The following is an 18942-nucleotide window of genomic DNA, read 5'->3' on the forward strand; positions in this document are numbered from 1 at the left end:
GCTCGGGCAAGCAGTTCCAGCACATCTGAGCACCCGGCGGCAGCAGCAGCATCTGCAGAGCCTCCCCGTTATTATCAATGACTTTTGGGCTGGCTCACATCAGTGGAACTTGGAGCAATGACCACCAGCTCAGGCAGAGCTGCTGTCTGCAAAGGGCTGAAGGCATCCATGCAGAGCAGTCATCTGTTGCTGCAGCAGGCAGCAGTGGGATGGGGCGGCCACGGCGTGGCACAGCTCATCAGGAGGCGCCTGCAAACACTGCACTCCTTGCTCTTCCCCCATGCAATAAGTCTCCCCAACAGGTCTACTCCACTAACGCAGAATCATACAATCAAAGAATCATTCAGGTTGGAACACACCTCTAAGATCCTCAAGTCCAACCCCAACCCACCTATACCACATCCACTAAGCCATGTCCCCAAGTACCACATCTCTGTTTTTCTTGAGCATCTCCAGGGATGGAGACTCCACCACCACCTCTCTGGGAACATACAGCTCCAGGTTTTCATGTCATGGTTTTTTGGGTTTTTTTTTTGGTTCTCATCAATAGCAAGGAATGAAAGAAACGTGGTTTCATTTCTATTTACTACAAAACTGCACCAGGACGCTGAGTCCTGCCTGGTAAACCACTACATTCACAGCTCTGCTCCTCCCTCCCTTCCCTTCCTTCCTTCTGGCAGTTGTTCCTTTTCTTGGTGTGCTTGGCATGCATAGGGATGTGAGGATTTCTCTGATAAAGTGCAAGTGCTGTTGGTCCTTATAAATAAGGGAAGATTGTGCATCTACGTTTGTCTCCTGGCTCAGCGCTGAGCAGCCTCGGGGTGGCTGGGCCACGTCCTTCTGCAGAGTGGGGGAAGCTCGTGGCAATGGAGCCCTGCCTGGGGTTGGAGCTGTCTGACTTTGCTCCCCGACATACAGACATGCAGACACATCCCCTTCCCCGTGGCTCCACCGGACCGAGCTCCAGGCAGTGGCTCCCTAAGGGAAGGAGCTCACCACGATGCTCCCGGTGCCAGGAACGAGGGACTCAGATATATCTCATGATGTCAAACTGCTATCAAAATTACACTGAATACCCACGGGAAGGACTTGGTGCAGCCAGTAGATACAAATAAATAGAAAGATCGATGGGTAAAGCACAACACGATGGCAGAGCTGGAGTGGATCGGTGCCACAGAAGTGAGACACAGAAGGAAAACTGAAGCGATGCGATAGCGAGGATCACTGGCACGGGCTGCACCGCTCACATCAGCAACACGCAAAGGCCTGGGGCAGGGAGCCCTGCAGGGACCCTGCTGCAAAAGGAACCGGCTCTGCCATGGAACAAAACCCTCCAGACCCAACATAACCCTGCGTCCAGCTCCGCAGGTTGTTCAGCTGCCCCACAGCCACAGGGAACGCTGCCGGTGCCCCTGGGATGTTCAGTTCACATCCACCTCTGGCACGGAAGACTTCTACTTGGGGCAGCTTCCATAAGGTGGGGGAAAATGTTCCAGGATACAAAACCCCATCAGAAAAGGACAGAGAATGCTATGGAACGAAGCGGCTGCATGCACAATGATGCGCAGCGCCAGAAGGGCCGAGTTGCCTTTTCTTGGAACGACACACAGAGAATAAAGAAATGGAGCTGAGGATTGAGCAGATGATCAGAATGCGTATCTGGATAACTCTAAAAAACCTTTCATACACTCGGAAGGGTGGGTTACAAAAAGAACCGGAGGACTTTGGTCTGAACCCCGCTGCCCTTCGCGTTCTGAAGCAGCACAGCGGGAAGCATCTCATGATGGGACGCCAGCAGACCCCTCTGGACCCTGACTTTGTCCCCTGCGGGTGCCATCCCCGCGATGCTCAGGCTGCAAACAGCTGGAAAACCCCTTTTCATTCTGCTCTTGCTCCAGACCCGCTTTCAAAGCTCTCCAAGCCCATCGCATCGGGGCTGCACGGCGTGAGCACCCACTGCCAGCGCGGCCCCGGCAGGCACCCACCGCTGGAAACGCATCTCCAGAATGAAAATAAAACTATCTATATATGTATACATACATATATATGCTTATACATACACACACACATATATATATGTATATGTCTATCTATATATACACATCTAGGTTGGAAAGGCAAGCTGCCCAAGTAGAAAACATCGCTTTAACTAGGTCATATTATGCATGTTAAAGAAATCAGACTTTTAGCCCGTGACGTTTTCTTTAAAAATGAGTATTTAAGATCTTCAAAAATTGCTACAGTACAAAAAAAGTGTTTTGTGTGTGTATATATTTCCTCTGTATATATATATCATATGTATGTATGTATGTGGACCGGAATCAATGACCCCATCGGAAGAGACGCCCCTCCCCTGTCCTCGGTAGCATTTCTGCGTGTTACTGACTTAGCTCCTGCTTCTCACGAAGTCTTTTGCATCAGTACATGGCACATAATGGTATTATTGGCACAGGTTCAGAATCGTAGTCCGTATCCCAAGTTCCAGCTGCTCAGTCCTGCTCCTTCCAGCTCTTCTCGGTTTCCTCTTCCTTCGTGGGATTCTTTGCTCACACGCTTTTCTCTTCTCCAAAAAAAACAAAAAACGCACTCTTGGAAAAACGCAGTTACCTACAGGCGTGTTCATTTTTATAAAAATATATTTGGCCCATAGAACGCTGCTCTTTGAGTCTCCTACTGGTAAACAGAAATGGTAGGTACAGGTAACCCATTATTTTTAATTTTTTTTTTTTACAGGTTCACCAATGGAATCCTGCGGAAAACGAAAAGAAAACGAAACATTAAGTTCACAACAGGGAAACGCATCCAGACGTGCATCAGTTCCCTCAAGCTGCAGTCACATTTGCTGTCGCCCACCACCCGTGGTAAGGATCAGACCCACTGCCCTGCAGTGCCCACCCTGCTGACCACAGAAGCCCCATGCAGGGACAGGTCCCAGCCCTGCCCGGTCCAACCCAGCCCCCAGCCCCACTCCTGCCACGTGCAACATTGGGATGCTGCATCCCACCCGTTTTGGTGCATCAGATGCTTTGGGTGAAGAGCTGGAGTGAGTAAGAAGCTTAGGTGTGCCTTACTGCACACTTCTCGACCTGCTTTCCTAAGTGTAATTTATTTCTGATCATTCTGGAGCTTTTCATACTTAGGATAAGAGCATCGAGTGCTCTGGCAGATGAGAAGGCGATGATGAGTACTAACAAGATTTTCTAAAGTTAAATGCCCTAAAGAGATCAATAGAGAATTGGTTAAGCATCAAAAACAGAGATCCTATTGAAGTTCTTCTCAAGCTATTTATTTGCCATCCTCTGACAGATTGCTCCCTACGTGATCTTTAAACCTTCAGAAGGCAATTAGTCCCCATCAGCGCTGTGGCCACTTTATGCATATGGGGTTTTATGGACGTCGATACATGCTGCACTGCAGCCCAGCATGCCTGGTGACTGCTGCACGTGGGGCAGCCCCACATACAGCCCCGTGCCTGCAGAAGTGCTGTCCTACGCACTGTGACCTCTGGCTAGCTGGTGATCAGCACTCTGCAATGCAACATCACTTTTAAGCATGATGCCTAGCACACACCATTTCCAATAAGGATGCTGCCGTTCCAACTAATTAGCTGGGCAGATTCTAGCGAGTCCTTAAGCTTTTGTTCTGGGGCTGTGCTGGGAATGCTTGTTATTCCTCAGAAGACAAGCCCCGATCTTTACGATGACTCATTATCTGTTAATGTTAATACAAACCATTCGCTGTTGTCAGGCAGAACGAGGACATGGCAGTGCACAAAGCACAGCATTACCATACAATTCCAGCAATTTGGGCTGTCTCGTGAAAAAAGCTGGGGTCGGATCAACGCTGTCACGCCGAGGAGATTTCAGACTCTCAAATGTCCACTTCTCCAGCGCCTATGCTGGAGGTGCACACAGCTCTGGATGGACACCACTCGCAGGATGTACGATTTGTATTGTATTCCAAACCGCCTCTTTGTGCAAAGTAGGTCAGTGCTTGATCAACCTTACAGATTTTTGTATAATCTCATTCCACGCGTTTTTTCAGTCAAAGAGAGTGGGATTAAGGACAAGAATAATGCAAAAGACCAAACTTGATTTCAGAAGCCCAGGGGCCGGTGTGAAGCCCAACAAAGCAGCCCTGCTGGCTGCGGTTCTGCAGATGCACCCCTAGGACTCCTCACTCAGCTCCCGGTGCCAATGCTGTAATTGACCACTTCACTGTGCACAGAAAACAGCCCCGGGCCACATCGCTGCTGCAGCTGTGCCGGCCTGCGAGAACGGATCCCGGCTACTGAAGTGCAGAAATAGCTGACGTGCTGCCTGTTGCAGAGGTGTGACATTCATCTACAAGCGAGCGCTCCGGAGGGGTTTGGCAGCAGGCGGATGAAATCTGCTGGAAAACTCCAGCAGCTGTTCTCCATAGGCACAGCTCTCTGCTCTTCAGAGGGCCAGCGCTGAGCGGGGACCGCTCCGGTGTCACACGGAACAGCTCATGTTGGCAGAGGATGAACCTGACCTAAGGAAATAACTTCAGCATCTGCTTGCCATGTAAGCAGATGAGTTCCACCAGTTTGTCTTACAAAAACTCAGCACTGCCTGCAGCAACCAGAGCCAGCTGTGCCATACTGCCCTTACACCGTGCCAACCCTACACCCTACACCATGCCAACCCTACACCCTCACCATGCCAACCCTACACCCACACCATGCCAACCCTACACCCACACCATGCCAACCCTACACCTACACCATGCCAACCCTACACCCACACCATGCCAACCCTACACCCACACTGTGCTGTCCCTTCCACCCAAGTGGCCCAGCTCACCCATCAGTGACTGAGATGCCAACACAGCAGCGATGCTCAGCTCTCGTACACTGAGCACAACCTGAACAGTCCCCACACATCTCATGCCCAACCTCACAGTGTTCATCTATACAAAGTTTTCCCGTCCCCTCTCCACTCCCACCATCCTTGTCCCTGGTCACATCATGTCTCTGAATGTACACATTTGGTAGCACTAATTTGCTTATTAGAGAGCTAAGAGCTGTGAAGTGCCATCAATTAATACTTGCAAAGTACTCTGAGCCTTTCCAAGGGAAGGTGCTCCCAGTGCCAAGGATGGTGCAGTTTCCAATCCCTGTGCACTGCACAGTGCTCTGCTCATGGGCTTCTTCAGGCCCATCCCTCGCACACACTGCAAGAAATGGGCTGGAAGGGAGAGCTGCAGCTAACCCACAAGCACCAGAGCATCCTTCCACTGCTGCTGGGGCTAAAACCCAGCGACCAGACAGCAAACACAGAGGGGCAGCCCAAAGGCAAACACCTGCATACAGAGCTGCCCCGGCGCAGGCACGTGTGTGGGCAGGAGACTTGTTTTGGAGCAATCTCATTTAGGTAATGTTAATGAAACCAAACAGAACTTTATAAATAATTGAAATGCTATCACAGGGCTAACGCTTCGGGTAAAATTTGGATAGATTTTTCCGGAGCGCATTGATATGAATTTTATGGATTCCAGGAAAACAGGTCAATGAGAATTTCAAGGATTTAATAAAGCGTAATGGAGCAGCTTTGGACTATTTAAAGAAATCCATTGAAATGAGCAGGGACGCAGCCTTTGGCACAGAACTGCACAGGACGCTGAGGAGCAGCAGTGGGAATTGCACAGGTTTCCTGCACTCTCCTCCAGGCACCAGAGCTGTGCAGTAGGACTGGGCTGATTTCTGTTTTGCTTTTTCTAAAATCATTTTGAGCCAAGGGTCAGCTGTCACAGCCTACAAAGCAAAGGGTACAGCATGCCACGGCTGCTGGCTTTCTGATGTGCACTGAAATGCAGAACCTCTCTCGGACCTGCTCTGTGCTGATCCCTGCTCACCAACACAAGTCCTTGTGGCTAGGCACCTTCACACTTTGCCTCTGTGGCCACAACAGCTGAACTGGAGAAACAACGAGAGAACATTAACAGATGGGGACTAAGAGCCCTCTGGCTTCACCCCAGAAGGTTCCCCTCTCTCAGGAGCTCAAGATGCTCACTGTATAAGAAACTGACTTGGACGCTAAGTGCTCAAGGCTCTCTGGAGCCCCTTTCCCAGGCTCTGTTGGTGCAGTGCCCTCCAAGAAGGCTGGGCTCAGCCCTGCGCCCTGCCCCAGCCACGCACTGCCTGGGACCATTAACTTTTTATTCCTTTCCATTCTAATCTCATTATATTGCTGTGTTCAGTTGCCGAGTGATGTTTAACGGGCTGTTCCGAGCAAGCTGCAGCCAGGGGAGGCTGGAAGTTTCATTTACACTGAATGTATGATTCATTGCAGCAGGGGCTTGGGACCGACGGGTTAATGTACCTGAGCGTGGGGCTGGAGCCGGCGCGGCCGCCCTGCTGTGATGCAGCACACAGTGAAGCCTAATTGCTTTCTTGCCACCTTCGTGGGAACAAGTAGGTGAAAGCAACCCAAGCTGGCTAACAAAAATTCAAAACAATCCCCAAACAATGCAGTGGCAGAACGGAAAGCCAATGGAGCCCACCCCAGCCCCAGCACACAGCCACCTCCCACCGGGACCCCACCGTGCTGGGATGTGGGCAGCCATACCTACCAGGAAACAGCCAGACGGCGTCTGCCCTGCCCAGGAAGTAAAACAGGCTTCGGCCAGTCAGCAGGAGATTTCAAACCATTTCTCAGACACAAAGGCCACAGGAATAAGATGCCGATCAGAAGAAGAGGGTCTGCAGCGAGCAGAAAAATGGGCTTGCATGTGCTGGTGTGCAACACGAGCGAGCTGTGGAGGTGCTGTGCACATCAGCTTCATCAGAGAGCAAAACCTCTACAGCAATGCTTTCATTGCGCTCATTGGCCTGCGAAACCGGGGTGGTGCGAAGCAGGGAAAGAAGCATGGCTGGGGGGTTGGCATGGGGACACTCAGCCAACCCATAGCGACCCTATGGGGACATCCCCAGCGTCCCCTCCCAGCAGAACCAGTGCTACGTGTGGGACGTGGGGCTGTGCACTGCCTGTGTGGGGCTGCCCAGAAAGCATCGCCTCAAGGCTGAGAGCAGCGAGGTGCCAGCACGTGGATGAGGCAGGGGAGCAGCACTTGCCCACCCCATATCAGCCCATGGGGTTCATGGCCACGCTGACACACAAACAACGAAATGGTTTGAAAATCCCAATTCTATGCTTTCCAAGATGGGAGGAAGCACCAAAAAATGCAAATGGGCAAATGTCGTGGGGTCACCCCGTCCTCCTGCACACCTCCCTGTGCGGGTGGGGGGCACCTGGAGATGGGCTCACACGGCTCTGTCAGCTCCCATTATGCCCCTCATTAACGTATCCTTATTTCGTGCCAGACAAATGGCTCATTTGCTTCTTGCAGCCTGCTCCTTCATTAATCACATCGCCCATTCAGAAGCGAGCAGCTCTTTAGATGGCACTTAGGAGACAGCAGAAATTCTGGAAGATGGATCTGAGAAACATTTCCTGGCTGGGGGTGGAGGCAGGGAACTGAGAAATGCAGTGCCAAACCCATCCACGATGCTCAAGAGCTGCTCAAGGGAAGGGACACTGATGCTGCAAGGGCACGGTGTGGCACAGCCATGCCTTACTGCAAACCAGGAACGGGATGGAGACAGCGGGAGCAGGGCGCGTGGGAACACGGCTTTGCATCACCCCACCTGTTTCCATTGAAGGTTGCTTTGTAATCTCCAGGCGAGTGCAATGCCTCCTCCGTGTACACTGGCACCGGCGTCCTGACACACTCATGGGAGCACTGCAGCGTTTCGTTGTAGGCTGTGAAGATGTCCAGGCTGCTGGGCACGCGGGCGGGGGTGAAGTCGGTCAGGTTCTGGCAGCTCTCCTCCTGCTGTGTGATTTTACGTTGGTGGCCGTTGCGCCGCGCAGCCCCGCTTTGTGCACAGCTGAGTGGGGAGAGGAGCACGGGGGGGGACGACACTGCATTATCAGCCATTAATTATATGCATCATTTGATACCACATCGTAATTCTGGCACTTTGGATAGACCAGCTCCCAGTCCAGTGCTCTTTCTTATTTATTTATTTGAAACCTTTCTATCTGGGAGGCACCAGCGAAGTAACTGTAGGGCTGTGTCTCTGCCTCCTGCGTGGGGAAGCCCGAGCTGCACGCAGCAGCACAGCTCTGGGACACGTTGGGAGCTCAGCAATGCCACCGCGGTGCTGCTTTGCTGCTGGGGACCTCTGAGTCCCGGAGCACAGCGGCATCGTGGCAGCTGGCACCGCTGACCTCAAAGTAGGGCAGTTTCTCTGGGAAAATAGGTAAAGTCACGAGTGCCTGAAGCAAGAAGCTAACCTATTTTACCAGGCGCACAGCCTGTGTTAAGGGAATAAATGGGAGCAAATGAAGCTCGAGGAGCACAGGAGCGCTCCAGGTGATGGGGCACACTTAGAACTGGTGGCATCCGAGAGGCTCAGAAGAGGCTCCAGCCCTGGAGCCACGGGAAGGTGGGAGAGCAGCAGTGCAACCTGCAGGGCCACAGAATGCAGGCACCTTGTTGGATGACATCACTGGATGACATCACTGGATGACGTCACTGGATGACATCACTGGATGACGTCACTGGATGACGTCACTGGATGACATCACTGGATGACATCACTGGATGACGTCACTGGATGACATCACTGGATGACGCCACTGGATGACATCACTGGATGACGTCACTGCAGGGTCTTGCAAAGGCCGCTCACCCAGCAATGATGTTCAAGCATCCCCGCACCAAACTGAGCCAGCCAACGCTTGCTGCAGTTTTGGTGTGAAATCCCTCTCCATGGGAAGCCTGTCCCAGCCCAGCCCCACCGTGAGGCCTCTTACCAGTTTTTTAAGACAAGAGTTGTTATCAGAGCAGCTATGACCATGATGAGGGACACGGTAATAGTGATGATCTGATGGACTGCCAGACCTGGAAGAGAAGGAATCAGAACAGAGATAGGAAACCAGGGGAACAGCACAGCACCTGCAGAGATAGGAAAGGGAAGGGAAAAAAGCGAGACAAGGGAAAGGGAAAGGGGAAAGGGATGGAAGGGAATGGAAGGGGAAGGGAAAGGAAAGAGGGAAGAGGGTAGAGGGAAGGAAAAGGGAAAGGGAATGGGAAAGTGGGAAGGGGAAAAAAGGGAAAAAGGAAAAGGGAAAAGGAAGAGTTCTTGGTACATGAACACCCCCAAGGCATTCCCCCAGGACAGCACATCGCATCCCTCTGCCCTTCTCCCACAGCACAGGGCTGGGAGCAGCCCCAGGCAGCAGCAGCAGCACAGTTCTCTCTCCTGCATTACATAAAACAATCTTTAAGCTGGGCCTCTTGTTTCCTCCCCTCTCGAGTATGTTCCTTGTCAGCCTGAATTAGGCACGAAGAACGGAAGCAATGTGAAGATGCATACCCTCTGGGATGGAACAGGAAACTTGAGCACAGCCTTGCAGTGGGTGCGGGATTAACCAGAGATAATAATTACAGTACTAACTGCTGCTCACTTAAGAAGGTCGGTTGGGCTCATTTTCTCCTAATTCACCTTACACAGGGTATAATTTTGGCTCGTGTATCATTCCTAATGAGCAGTTTGGAAACAAAAGCATCTCGATGTACAGTATGTTTGTGGTTCTGCGCCGCTTTACAGTTGCAATCTTGTAATGAAATGATTTTCCTGGCTGTGGCCCAAGGATGTGCTATTTCTCACAAACAGATGTTGCACGCTCCTGATGGGTGATGCTTTTAATAAATAAATAAGTGCCAGCGTGACGGGAAAACAAGCAGCTCTGGGTATCTATGTGATACACGCACAGTGCTGCTGGTTGGTGTGAATGTGTGTGGTGAGGGAACTGCTGCTGCCCACACAGGAGGGGTCCCAGGCAGCTGCACGCAGGCACAGCTGGTGCTGCGGTGCTTCAGAGCCAGAGCAGCGCCGCAACCCCAGCCAGCAGCTGCACGCACGGCTGTGTGCTGCTCTGCTGACTTCTCAAAGCATGGGAGATGGAAGCTTTGGCTCTCCGGAGGTTGGTTTTCTTCCTGCTCAGTCTCACACAGGGGTTTAGGATCCTTGCACACATCCCCACTGCTGACAAAGCCCGTCCATGCAGAAGCTGGTCAGATCCAGCCCCACTCCTGGGGCAGAGCCACCTCCCTAAGGCACACAAATGCTCAGAGCCCGCCCAGCCCACACGCTGCTGAAGAGATGCTGATTGCCCAAAAGCAGGAGTGCTGCCGACCCAAGGAGGAGTGAGAAAGAGCCACATCCATCCGCAGGGGCACAGCCAGCATCATGCCTGTTATCACTGCTGGAGAGCCACCACTCACTCGCTCTTACTGCCCTCACTGCACTGCCAGTGCTGCAGGACCCACGGACCCAAGCCAGTCCTGTTTCCAGCGTGCAACCCAATGCACAGTGATGGACAACACTGCCCTTGCACCTGAATGGGGCGCTGGTACGGAGCAGATTGCCAGCCAAGGGGTGCATGGCCTGGGGTGGCCTTTTGCACCTCTTGGGGCTCAGCTCTCCTCGGTGCCTCCGTCTTGCATAAGGAGAGAAACAACAGATGTGAGGGTTTCAGCCACGAGCTGAGAGATGCTGGTATAAAGAACAGCAAAAGTAAGTGCAAAACAATAAAAACTGAAGGCAGGGTGCTTTTGGATGGAGATGCACTTGCACTGCTTACTGTGCTTTGCCAGAAGACGCGATGTGGGGGGGCGCAGAAGAGCCTGAGCACGGAGCAGGATGCACTGCTGATCCACCCCAGCAGCTGCTCACCAAACACGGGGGGAAGCAGCACGTGGAAGGGGCACAAACACATCCCTTGTACCCACCCCATGTCCCAGTGCCACTCACCGCACCGCGCTCCCCCAGGGGAGGCCGTTCACCACATCCAGTGGGGACGGATCCGGAGGGATGAGTCAGGGTTATTTTCCTCCCTTGACTCAAGCACCTATTTCACAAATGACCCATTTCCTTCATTTACTCCCAATTACACTTCAATTGGCTCAAACAAACTGTGACAAGGTTCCTCTGGAGAGCACTTGGCAACGGCAGCTGCCAAAGCAAAGCGAGGGGCGCGGAAACGGCCACCGGAGCCCAACGCGCAGCCAAGGGGTTCCCAGGGTGCAGGAGCAGCCCCACATCGTGCACTGTGCCATCCTCACACGGTGCCACCTCACACTGTGCTGGGGTCAGGAGCAGCAAGAGCACAGCCCAGCACAGCCACAGTGCTCGCAGTGCTCTTGGAGCAGCTCCCAGTGGGACACCGCCGGGAAAGATAAAAGGAAAAGCTCTAAAAATAAAGTCCATGCAACCCAGTGCCCGATGCCTTTGAAAACAGGAGCAGCTTTGGAACGCAGACCTCGGTGATGGTGGGAGCCGGGGGATGAGGGAGAGCCCAATGCTGTGATTAGAGCTCGTGCTTGCAGCACCCCAAGCACAGCAGAACAGAGCTGGGGAAGGATGGCAGCTCTTCCAAGCAGGACACACGGACTTCAAGAAGAGCTGGATAATTGTAGACTGTGGCACATACATCAGTTGCCATATGCACTAGCATAGTTCCTTTGTGTTGCACATGACTTCTGCACTGAGCTCTAGGAAGATTTCAAGGGGATGGGGAGCATTTTCCCCAAAAATAGTGCTGGGGATGGGAATGGGGCTGACAGGTGGCTGCTGTGGCTTCTTGGGAAGCCCTACAGCAATACCTGCCAGAATAAGGAGTAATTTGTCTTTGTTCTTACTTTGTAAACATATAAATGCCTTTCCTCCCAGCCTTCAAAGAAATACACAGAAAGGCACGAAGCAAAATCAATGAAGAATATCCAATCTGCAAGATGAGGTGTTAATGGATGGGGCACGATGGGACACGGGGACATCCCACAAAGGACACCTGGGGGAGAGCAGCGAGATGACAGAGGGAAGGGCCACCAGGAGCAGAGTGGTACTTTAAATATAGCCATAGGAAACCAATCTGTCTGGAGGAAAGGGACCTGGAGGATACGATCAATAGCTCATACAGAGAAATTACCAGCATGCTGCTGGCTGTGAGAGGTGCCGAGGGAACGCACGCTCCTCCTCCAGCCAGTGTGAGCAACAGTTTTTGGTGGGCATGGTGGTCACGGGGTGACGGTTGGACTTGAGGATCCTAGAGGTCTTCTCCAACCTTAATGATGCTATGATCGTAGCAGTGAGTGAGCACGGTGGGGGTGGGTCGATGGTTGATGATCTCAGAAGTCATCTCCAACCTTAACGATTCTGTGACTCTATGAGTGAGCATTATGCAGAAGGGCTGATTGCTGATGATCTCAGAAGTCTTCTCCAACCTTAGCGATTCCATGGTTCCAAGCAGGCAGCCAGGCCCTTGCTCACTTCTTTCATGTTTGCTATTCCTGTGTCTCAAGTAATCCTGGAGGTGCTCACTGTGCAGCCAGGTCAGCCCCAAAGTCCCCTGACTCGGCAGGGCAGAGGCTGCCCCCACTCTTACAGATGCAGGTGGTCGCTTCATTGCGCACTGATCACAGGACGAACCCGGCGAGCGCGCGGTGAGCGGGCAGCTGCAGCTGCACACAGTGCTGCTACCTCCTCCCGGCAAGGGGACTGCAAGCACTCCACTGTTACAAGGCTTTTACTAGTAAATTTGACGCAGTGACCATTTAACTCGAGGGTAATTACAGGAGAAGTATTTAATGGAATTGAAAGTGTGTCCAAACCCCCGCGCTTCTGCTAGTGCAGCAGAATTTAATGTGTCGCATGCCAGGAGGGAAAGCTCTTCAAAGGCACTCTTTGAACCCTTGGAAATGCTGAAATATTGCTGGGTTTTTCCATCCTGCTGAGCACCTCTCCCACCTGGGACTGCTCATTGTGCAGCACGGGTTGGCACTGCCATATCCCAGCGCGGTCCTATAGCTGCAGCTCACAGCCACCCCATGGGCATCGGTCAGTGTCTGCGCCTGGACTGCTCTGGGCTGTACAGAAATCTTGACGTTACGTTCCTTGTTAGGCAGAACGGGGCCCACCAGCTTATGGACACCCATCATTAGCACCCACGTGGGCAGCAAGGATGGACTTGTCTGTTCAGGCAGGAGAGCTGCATCCGACCGTAAAACGTGATTCCAAATTCCCCCAGCCGAGAGAGGAAAAAATCCAATCTTCTCAAAGCAAGCAAATGCTAAGGCTTTTATTTTGTATGTTAAATACCATCTATTTGCCACCAAGATGAAAGCACCGAATTTTGGCCTTTCTGTCCACCTTTTGAAACAGCTCCTGGACAGCTCTGCATCGACAGAATTAATTCCATGAGAAAATCCATTCGAGACTCGTGTCTCGCTCCCGCAGAAGTGCGCAATGGCAGCAAGCAGGAGATATAAGCTCTTAATTAAAAACAAAGAGAACCTCTATCCCCCAAGGCCTTTCTTTCAACAGCACTGGTTAGGGAGACCATATTTTTCATTTTCCCAATAAAAACAGCCACGAGCCTCAGCTCTTTGAAGACCCTCATCAGGGCCTCTAAGCTGCATGAAATTAAAAAAGAAGAAGAAACAGCTTCATTTTGTTTTGCAGAGTACAATCTTGAGTTACCGTTCGAGGCAGAAAAACAACATCTGCTCCGATTACCTGCAACGTCCCAGCCAGGAGGGCTGCAATTCAGCACCCCAGCACCTTCCTGCAGGTGGTTGCCTATGGGAAAAAAGAACCACCTGGCTCTTCTTCATGGGTGATTCCTGCTTGAGTGCTTGGATGGGGGCAGGCTGTGAGGAGCCTGCTGGCACGGTGGGGTCATTGGGTCCTGAGGGCTGTGGAGGTGTGGGGTGAGCTGGGAGGAATGCTTGATTGCAATTAGACATGCATGGTTGGCCCTGCAGCCTCTTGCTTATCGATAAGAGCGTCGCTTCTGGGCAGCAGGGCACATCCCCAGCACACTGCCAGCAATGAAAGGCATGGGCTCAAGAGGTGAAGAGCTTACAGAGGGAAAAGATGAAAACACAGATGGAGTTGGTGCCTGTGGGAATTATTCCCCAGCCAAAATAACCTCTAGGTCATTTCCACAGCTACCATGAAAGCATCCGAGCCCGTGCAGGAGCCAGAAGCCAGTGTCACCAGCCCAGCACAGCACTGCCTGGCATTCAGCTCACATCAGGCAGTGCTCACGCTGTGTTTTGCAGCCTTGAGCCTGCTGCCTTCAACACCTGCAGGAGCAAAGGAGTGCTCACTGCTCAGAAGCCATCAATGGCATTGGGATGGTTCCCTGCCTGAGCCCCAGCGGGCAAAACTCAGCTGCAAGCTGGAGCCCGTGCCAAGGCAGGAGGGATCTGATGCTGGAAGCCTCATGCAGCCCATAAACCTGCTGCTGGACAGAAACATTCAATGGGGAGCACAGCATGGGCGTTCTGCAGCAATCACTGTTACAAACGGCCTCTTCCCAGGGGGGATCAGCAGGATTTTGTCCTAATGCTAACCACAGTGCTGCTGAATGGCTTTTATGAAAACTAATCTACAAGAAACGCAAGGGTTGACCCGATGCACTGGGAAATGTCCCTGGGTCTGCCCTGCTAACACCCGTACTACAGCAGAGCCTCTCAGTTTTGTCCATACATGGGGTGGGGGCTCTGGGGATCCCCACTGCCCAGGGGAGTGCAGTGCTCCATCCATGGCCCCTGTGTGACACTGTGCTGTGAAATCCCTGAGATCAGCTCTGAAACCCCGCCTGGGGAGCACCAATAATCTGAAGTTAGAACGCGGCTCTTCAGCAACAAAAAGCCAAGGTTCCTAGAAGCCGCCTGGTATTTGGGGTTGGGCTGTTGAAAGGGGAAGAATATCCCACTGCTGCTGCTGCTCGGAAATCTCCTTGCCAAGAAAGAAGATCCTGGAGGCTTACGCTAAAGCGCCAGGACTTATCTGCTCAGGTGTTACAGCAAATAGCACCAAGCAATAAATATTCCTGAGAGCAGAAGAGGAGAGTTCCTGGCTCATTTAGACACACGTGGGCGAGGGCGGGCGTGCGCACAGCATCTGCTGATCCTGGGGAAAACAACAGGCAGAGAGAGCTCAGCTCCACCACGCTCACTTCTTGCTTCGGGAGGCATCCTCCTCCTCCTCTCAGCTCCTCTATCCTTAAGGGAAGCCATGCAGCCTCCTTTGGGAACCTCCCAGGACAGCAGCAGCCCTTGCACCTCCCCTGTGACAAAAGGGAACGCAGACCCCATGCTGGCCATGTGTGGGAGGCTAGGTGTGCTGTCAGCTGGGACACACATGCCATGCTTCCCCAGCAATGACAGGATGAGATGGACCTTGCTGCTCTGTCCATGGCACTGCCCAGCCCTACTGAGAGCCCAACAAGTCCTCCTCCTGTCGTGCAGAGAGGGCTGTCTGACAAATTAAGATGAAATGCGGCCTCGCTTCCAGCTTGGCAGAAACTATTTTAGGTTTTGAGGAGAGATTTGAATTGAAAGCTCAATAATCCCACAGGATCGATGGGCTTCCCACCTGCGGCTGAGGCGGGATGGGAGAAGAGGAGCGCCCATCTGTGCCAGCCCTGAGCATCATGCACTGCAGCAGAGCAAAGCTCAGCACCCTGCATCACCTCCCTGGGCAGCAGCATGGCCAGCAGCACAGCAGGGACCACCACACTGTGACCCATGGGTGGGCACTCAGCCCCTCCATAGCTGCCCCGAAGGGCCGAGCTCCCACCCTGCACAGCGCATCAAAGCAGCAGCTCCATTCCAGCTGCCCAGGGTTTTAAAGACATTTTATCTTTAATTAATTCCTTTGAAGCCTTTAGCAGATGCTATCTCGGCGCATCCAGCAGCCCCTCTCCCATCCCTCCTGCTTCACCCCCAGCAGGGCAGGTTTTGCCCACACCACCTCTGAGCAGCAGCACAGCACAGGGCAGCACCCACAGCCCCATGGATGCAGCCACACTGGGGTCCCCAGCACTGCCCACAAGCCCTGTTCTGAGCACGCTGCTCGCGGCACATGATGCCAAATCCATTGCATACCGGCCATCAAATAACCATTAGGAGCAGCAGACGGCACATAAAGTCTTCTGCCTTATAAAGCACTTAAAGGTTTAATTAAAGATGGCTTTTTTTTTCTAATCATACAGACAGGAGAGTTTCAGTGCCCAGATTTCAGCAGTCCCTGATTCACCCCTTTGGCTGAGCCGTGCCGGGAGCACAGCGGCCCTACAACCTTTACCTCTCCAGCACTCCGGAATTTTAATTATTTCTCTCCTTACATGCTCCGTCGTAAAATGGATATGACAGCCCCCGAAAAAAGGAAGCACATTTTTGAAAAGCATAAGCATAAACTACGCCTGGGTGAACATATTGAGGCCCCATCTGACTGCCATCAGCACTCTTGCCAGGCGCTGAGCAGACATAGGTGGCACCGGGATAAACACACCTGATTGTCAGTTTACTTGCTGCAGAAAAACAAAACAGAAACCCTTGCACGCCAACACCCACCACCAGCAGAGCCGCACGCCCCATTTTGCTCTTTTCTTTTGGATGCTAGAAGCAATCACTTGTCTGTCTTTCTCCTCCTAAGCAGGATATTTGCTGTTCCACGGGAATTTTTAGCCTTGTTTTTCTGTCGGTGAGTCACAGATAAATGGCTCCTGTCTCCTTTTTTCCCCTTCACCAAGCAGGAATGGGGTGAGAGGAGGAAGACCTGAGTGAGACTGCGTTCACTGCTTCTCCAACCAACCGCTGCAACGTTGGCTGCACCGGGAGCCAAAGGGATGACACCCACAGTGCCACCACAGCCACGGGATGGGTGCTCATGTCCCCTCCTTGGGGCCACTCCAACATCGCCCATCCGCACAGGGAGCTCCTGTGATGTTGGCCTATCTGTGATGCTGGCCGAGGCAAAGCGGGAGCACAAACAAGTTACCTAATTCTCATTTGTAACCATATGTTTTCCCAGGCAGAGAACAAACACTTCCAGCCGCTGCTGCTTATGTAACTGAGCAGTGGAAGGAGAAATGGGCGTCAAGGCACAGCTGGTCGCTTGATGTGGGGTTGAAGGTGACCCCAATACTCCCGATGCCCCGCAGCTCCCTCCTGCCATTCCCTGCCCAAGGGGAAGCAGGCAGCAGTGGGATCCATCATCCCACAGCGGGCTGGGCAGTGTAAGCTGATAGCAACGTGGGCTGGAGGTATCCTGGCTGCTCGACATGGATGATGGCAGCAAAAGCAAACGTGGAGCTCAGGCACTTTTCAATCTAGGGTGGATAGGCTGAGATCAAGGCAGCCTTTAGCCTTTAGCACCCACTCCAACCAACGGACAAAGCCCTTTAGCCTTTAGTATCCACCACTCGGCAGAAAGGAGATCATTACTGAAAGCTCTGATCCTAGAGGAGCTCCCTCCCTCCCCAGGGCCAGGGCTGGGGGCTGCTGTGCTCCTCAGCATCCCAGCGCCAGCACAGCGATGTCCACAAAGCAGCACATCTGACAGGGGACGAAACACGTCACACCCCGTTCCCAAAGCCTCCACCAAAACCTCCAAAAACTCAGGAATTGTGACCAACGCTAATTAAGCCAGCTGATTCTAATGTGTTTTTTCTGAGGTTGTGTAGGTTGGGAGCTTTTCACCGCTATAAACAATTTATTTAAGTTTGGGAAAAACCAACCTCAGTGTCACTCCTTGCTAGATAAGTTCATTGGGATTAAGATTAGATCGTAAAATTCCTTTTCATTTTGACTAGAAAATCACTGTGGGCTAAAAGCAGTCAATGCACAATGAATATGTTCTGTAAACTGTAGAACAGTATCCCACAGTTTAATATTGGTAATAACAAATATAATTTGAAATAAATGGGAACCTGCTTTCTCATCCATGTCCATGCAGCAAATAGTGCCGGTGGAAAGTATTACAGTAACTGAGCGCTGCACTAAATTTGATTACGGAAGATGGTTTGTGGATGTATACTGGTAATAGGAAGAATACAGCAAGCTGCTAGAAAATGTCTCAGATGAAAGTGATGATTCAGAGCTTCCATTTTTTTCCCAAGCACTCATTTGAAATCACGCCCTCATCTCAGAGCTGGGCAGTGGGAGCCCATGCCACAGCACCCGGTGACAGCATCCTCTGGATGCTGATTTGCCACCCACCCCGCTGAGCCTCCACCACGGGCTGCACTCAGCTGTGCTCTTCAGCACCACATCAACCCCTGGCATCATTACCACCACCCTGGGCCCTTTCAGGATGGAGCCAGAGCTGAGCAGAGCATCTGTGTGGTGATGTGCCCAGAGGCCCTGGCATACACACAGAAGCAGGAAAAAAACACCCCAACCACCACAACAGCAAGACAAACCACTCCAACCAATGGATAAAGCACCACAACTGATGGACAAGTCAATCCAACTGATGGACCAACCACTCCAACCAATGGACAAACCATCCCAACGGACGGACAAAACACCCCAGCTGATGAACAAACCACTCTAACTGCCAAACAGCACCAACTGGAAGATAAACGACCCCAACCAATGGACAAATCACTCCAACTGATGGACCACCTGCTCCAACCAATGGACAAACCACCCCAACCACCAGACCCAACTTGAGCATCCCCAGAACCGCGGCACAGGACCCCGTGTTCCATCCTGCAGGTGGGTGAGCGCGGCGCTCGGTGCCTGGTTGGTACCTGCTGTGTCCCCCAGGCCACGGGGTGGACGCGCGTCCTTTCCACCGCTGCTGTGGCCGGCAGCTGGCTCAGAGGTGCTGGGACGGCCACGGGGCTCCTCGATGCCGGGCGTGGGAGCTGGGCTGCTGGGGGTTGGCACGGTGGCAACGGTGGTGGCGGCGGTGGTGGCGGCAGTGGTGGTGGTGACGGTGGTGGTGGCGGCGGTGGTGAAGATGCTGGGCAGCGTGCTGCTCTCCAGGGAGTCCTCCTCACCCGTGGGGCCCCAGACGATGACCTCGGGCAGAGCCGTGGGCCGCCCATCACG

The 18942-nt window shown here is 52.6% G+C and overlaps 1 protein-coding gene across 1 annotated transcript in view; it reads right to left on the reverse strand.

Moving 5' to 3' along the window:
* Positions 1–411: 411 nt before the first annotated feature.
* The window catches only part of AJAP1 (adherens junctions associated protein 1), a gene marked incomplete at its 5' end in the record, with an annotated part of 18846 nt that continues 315 nt past the window's right edge, over positions 412–18942 (reverse strand). Inside the window, 5 exons of the mRNA XM_031556627.1 lie at positions 412–2749; positions 6595–6724; positions 7670–7912; positions 8844–8931; positions 18639–18942. The exon at positions 18639–18942 is cut by the window's right edge and continues 315 nt beyond it. Of these exons, the coding sequence (XP_031412487.1) occupies positions 6652–6724; positions 7670–7912; positions 8844–8931; positions 18639–18942 (708 nt within the window). The remainder of the gene's footprint in view (positions 2750–6594; positions 6725–7669; positions 7913–8843; positions 8932–18638) is intronic.

The sequence above is a fragment of the Meleagris gallopavo genome, chromosome 23, assembly GCF_000146605.3.
Source record: "Meleagris gallopavo isolate NT-WF06-2002-E0010 breed Aviagen turkey brand Nicholas breeding stock chromosome 23, Turkey_5.1, whole genome shotgun sequence".
Classification (NCBI taxonomy): domain Eukaryota; kingdom Metazoa; phylum Chordata; class Aves; order Galliformes; family Phasianidae; genus Meleagris; species Meleagris gallopavo.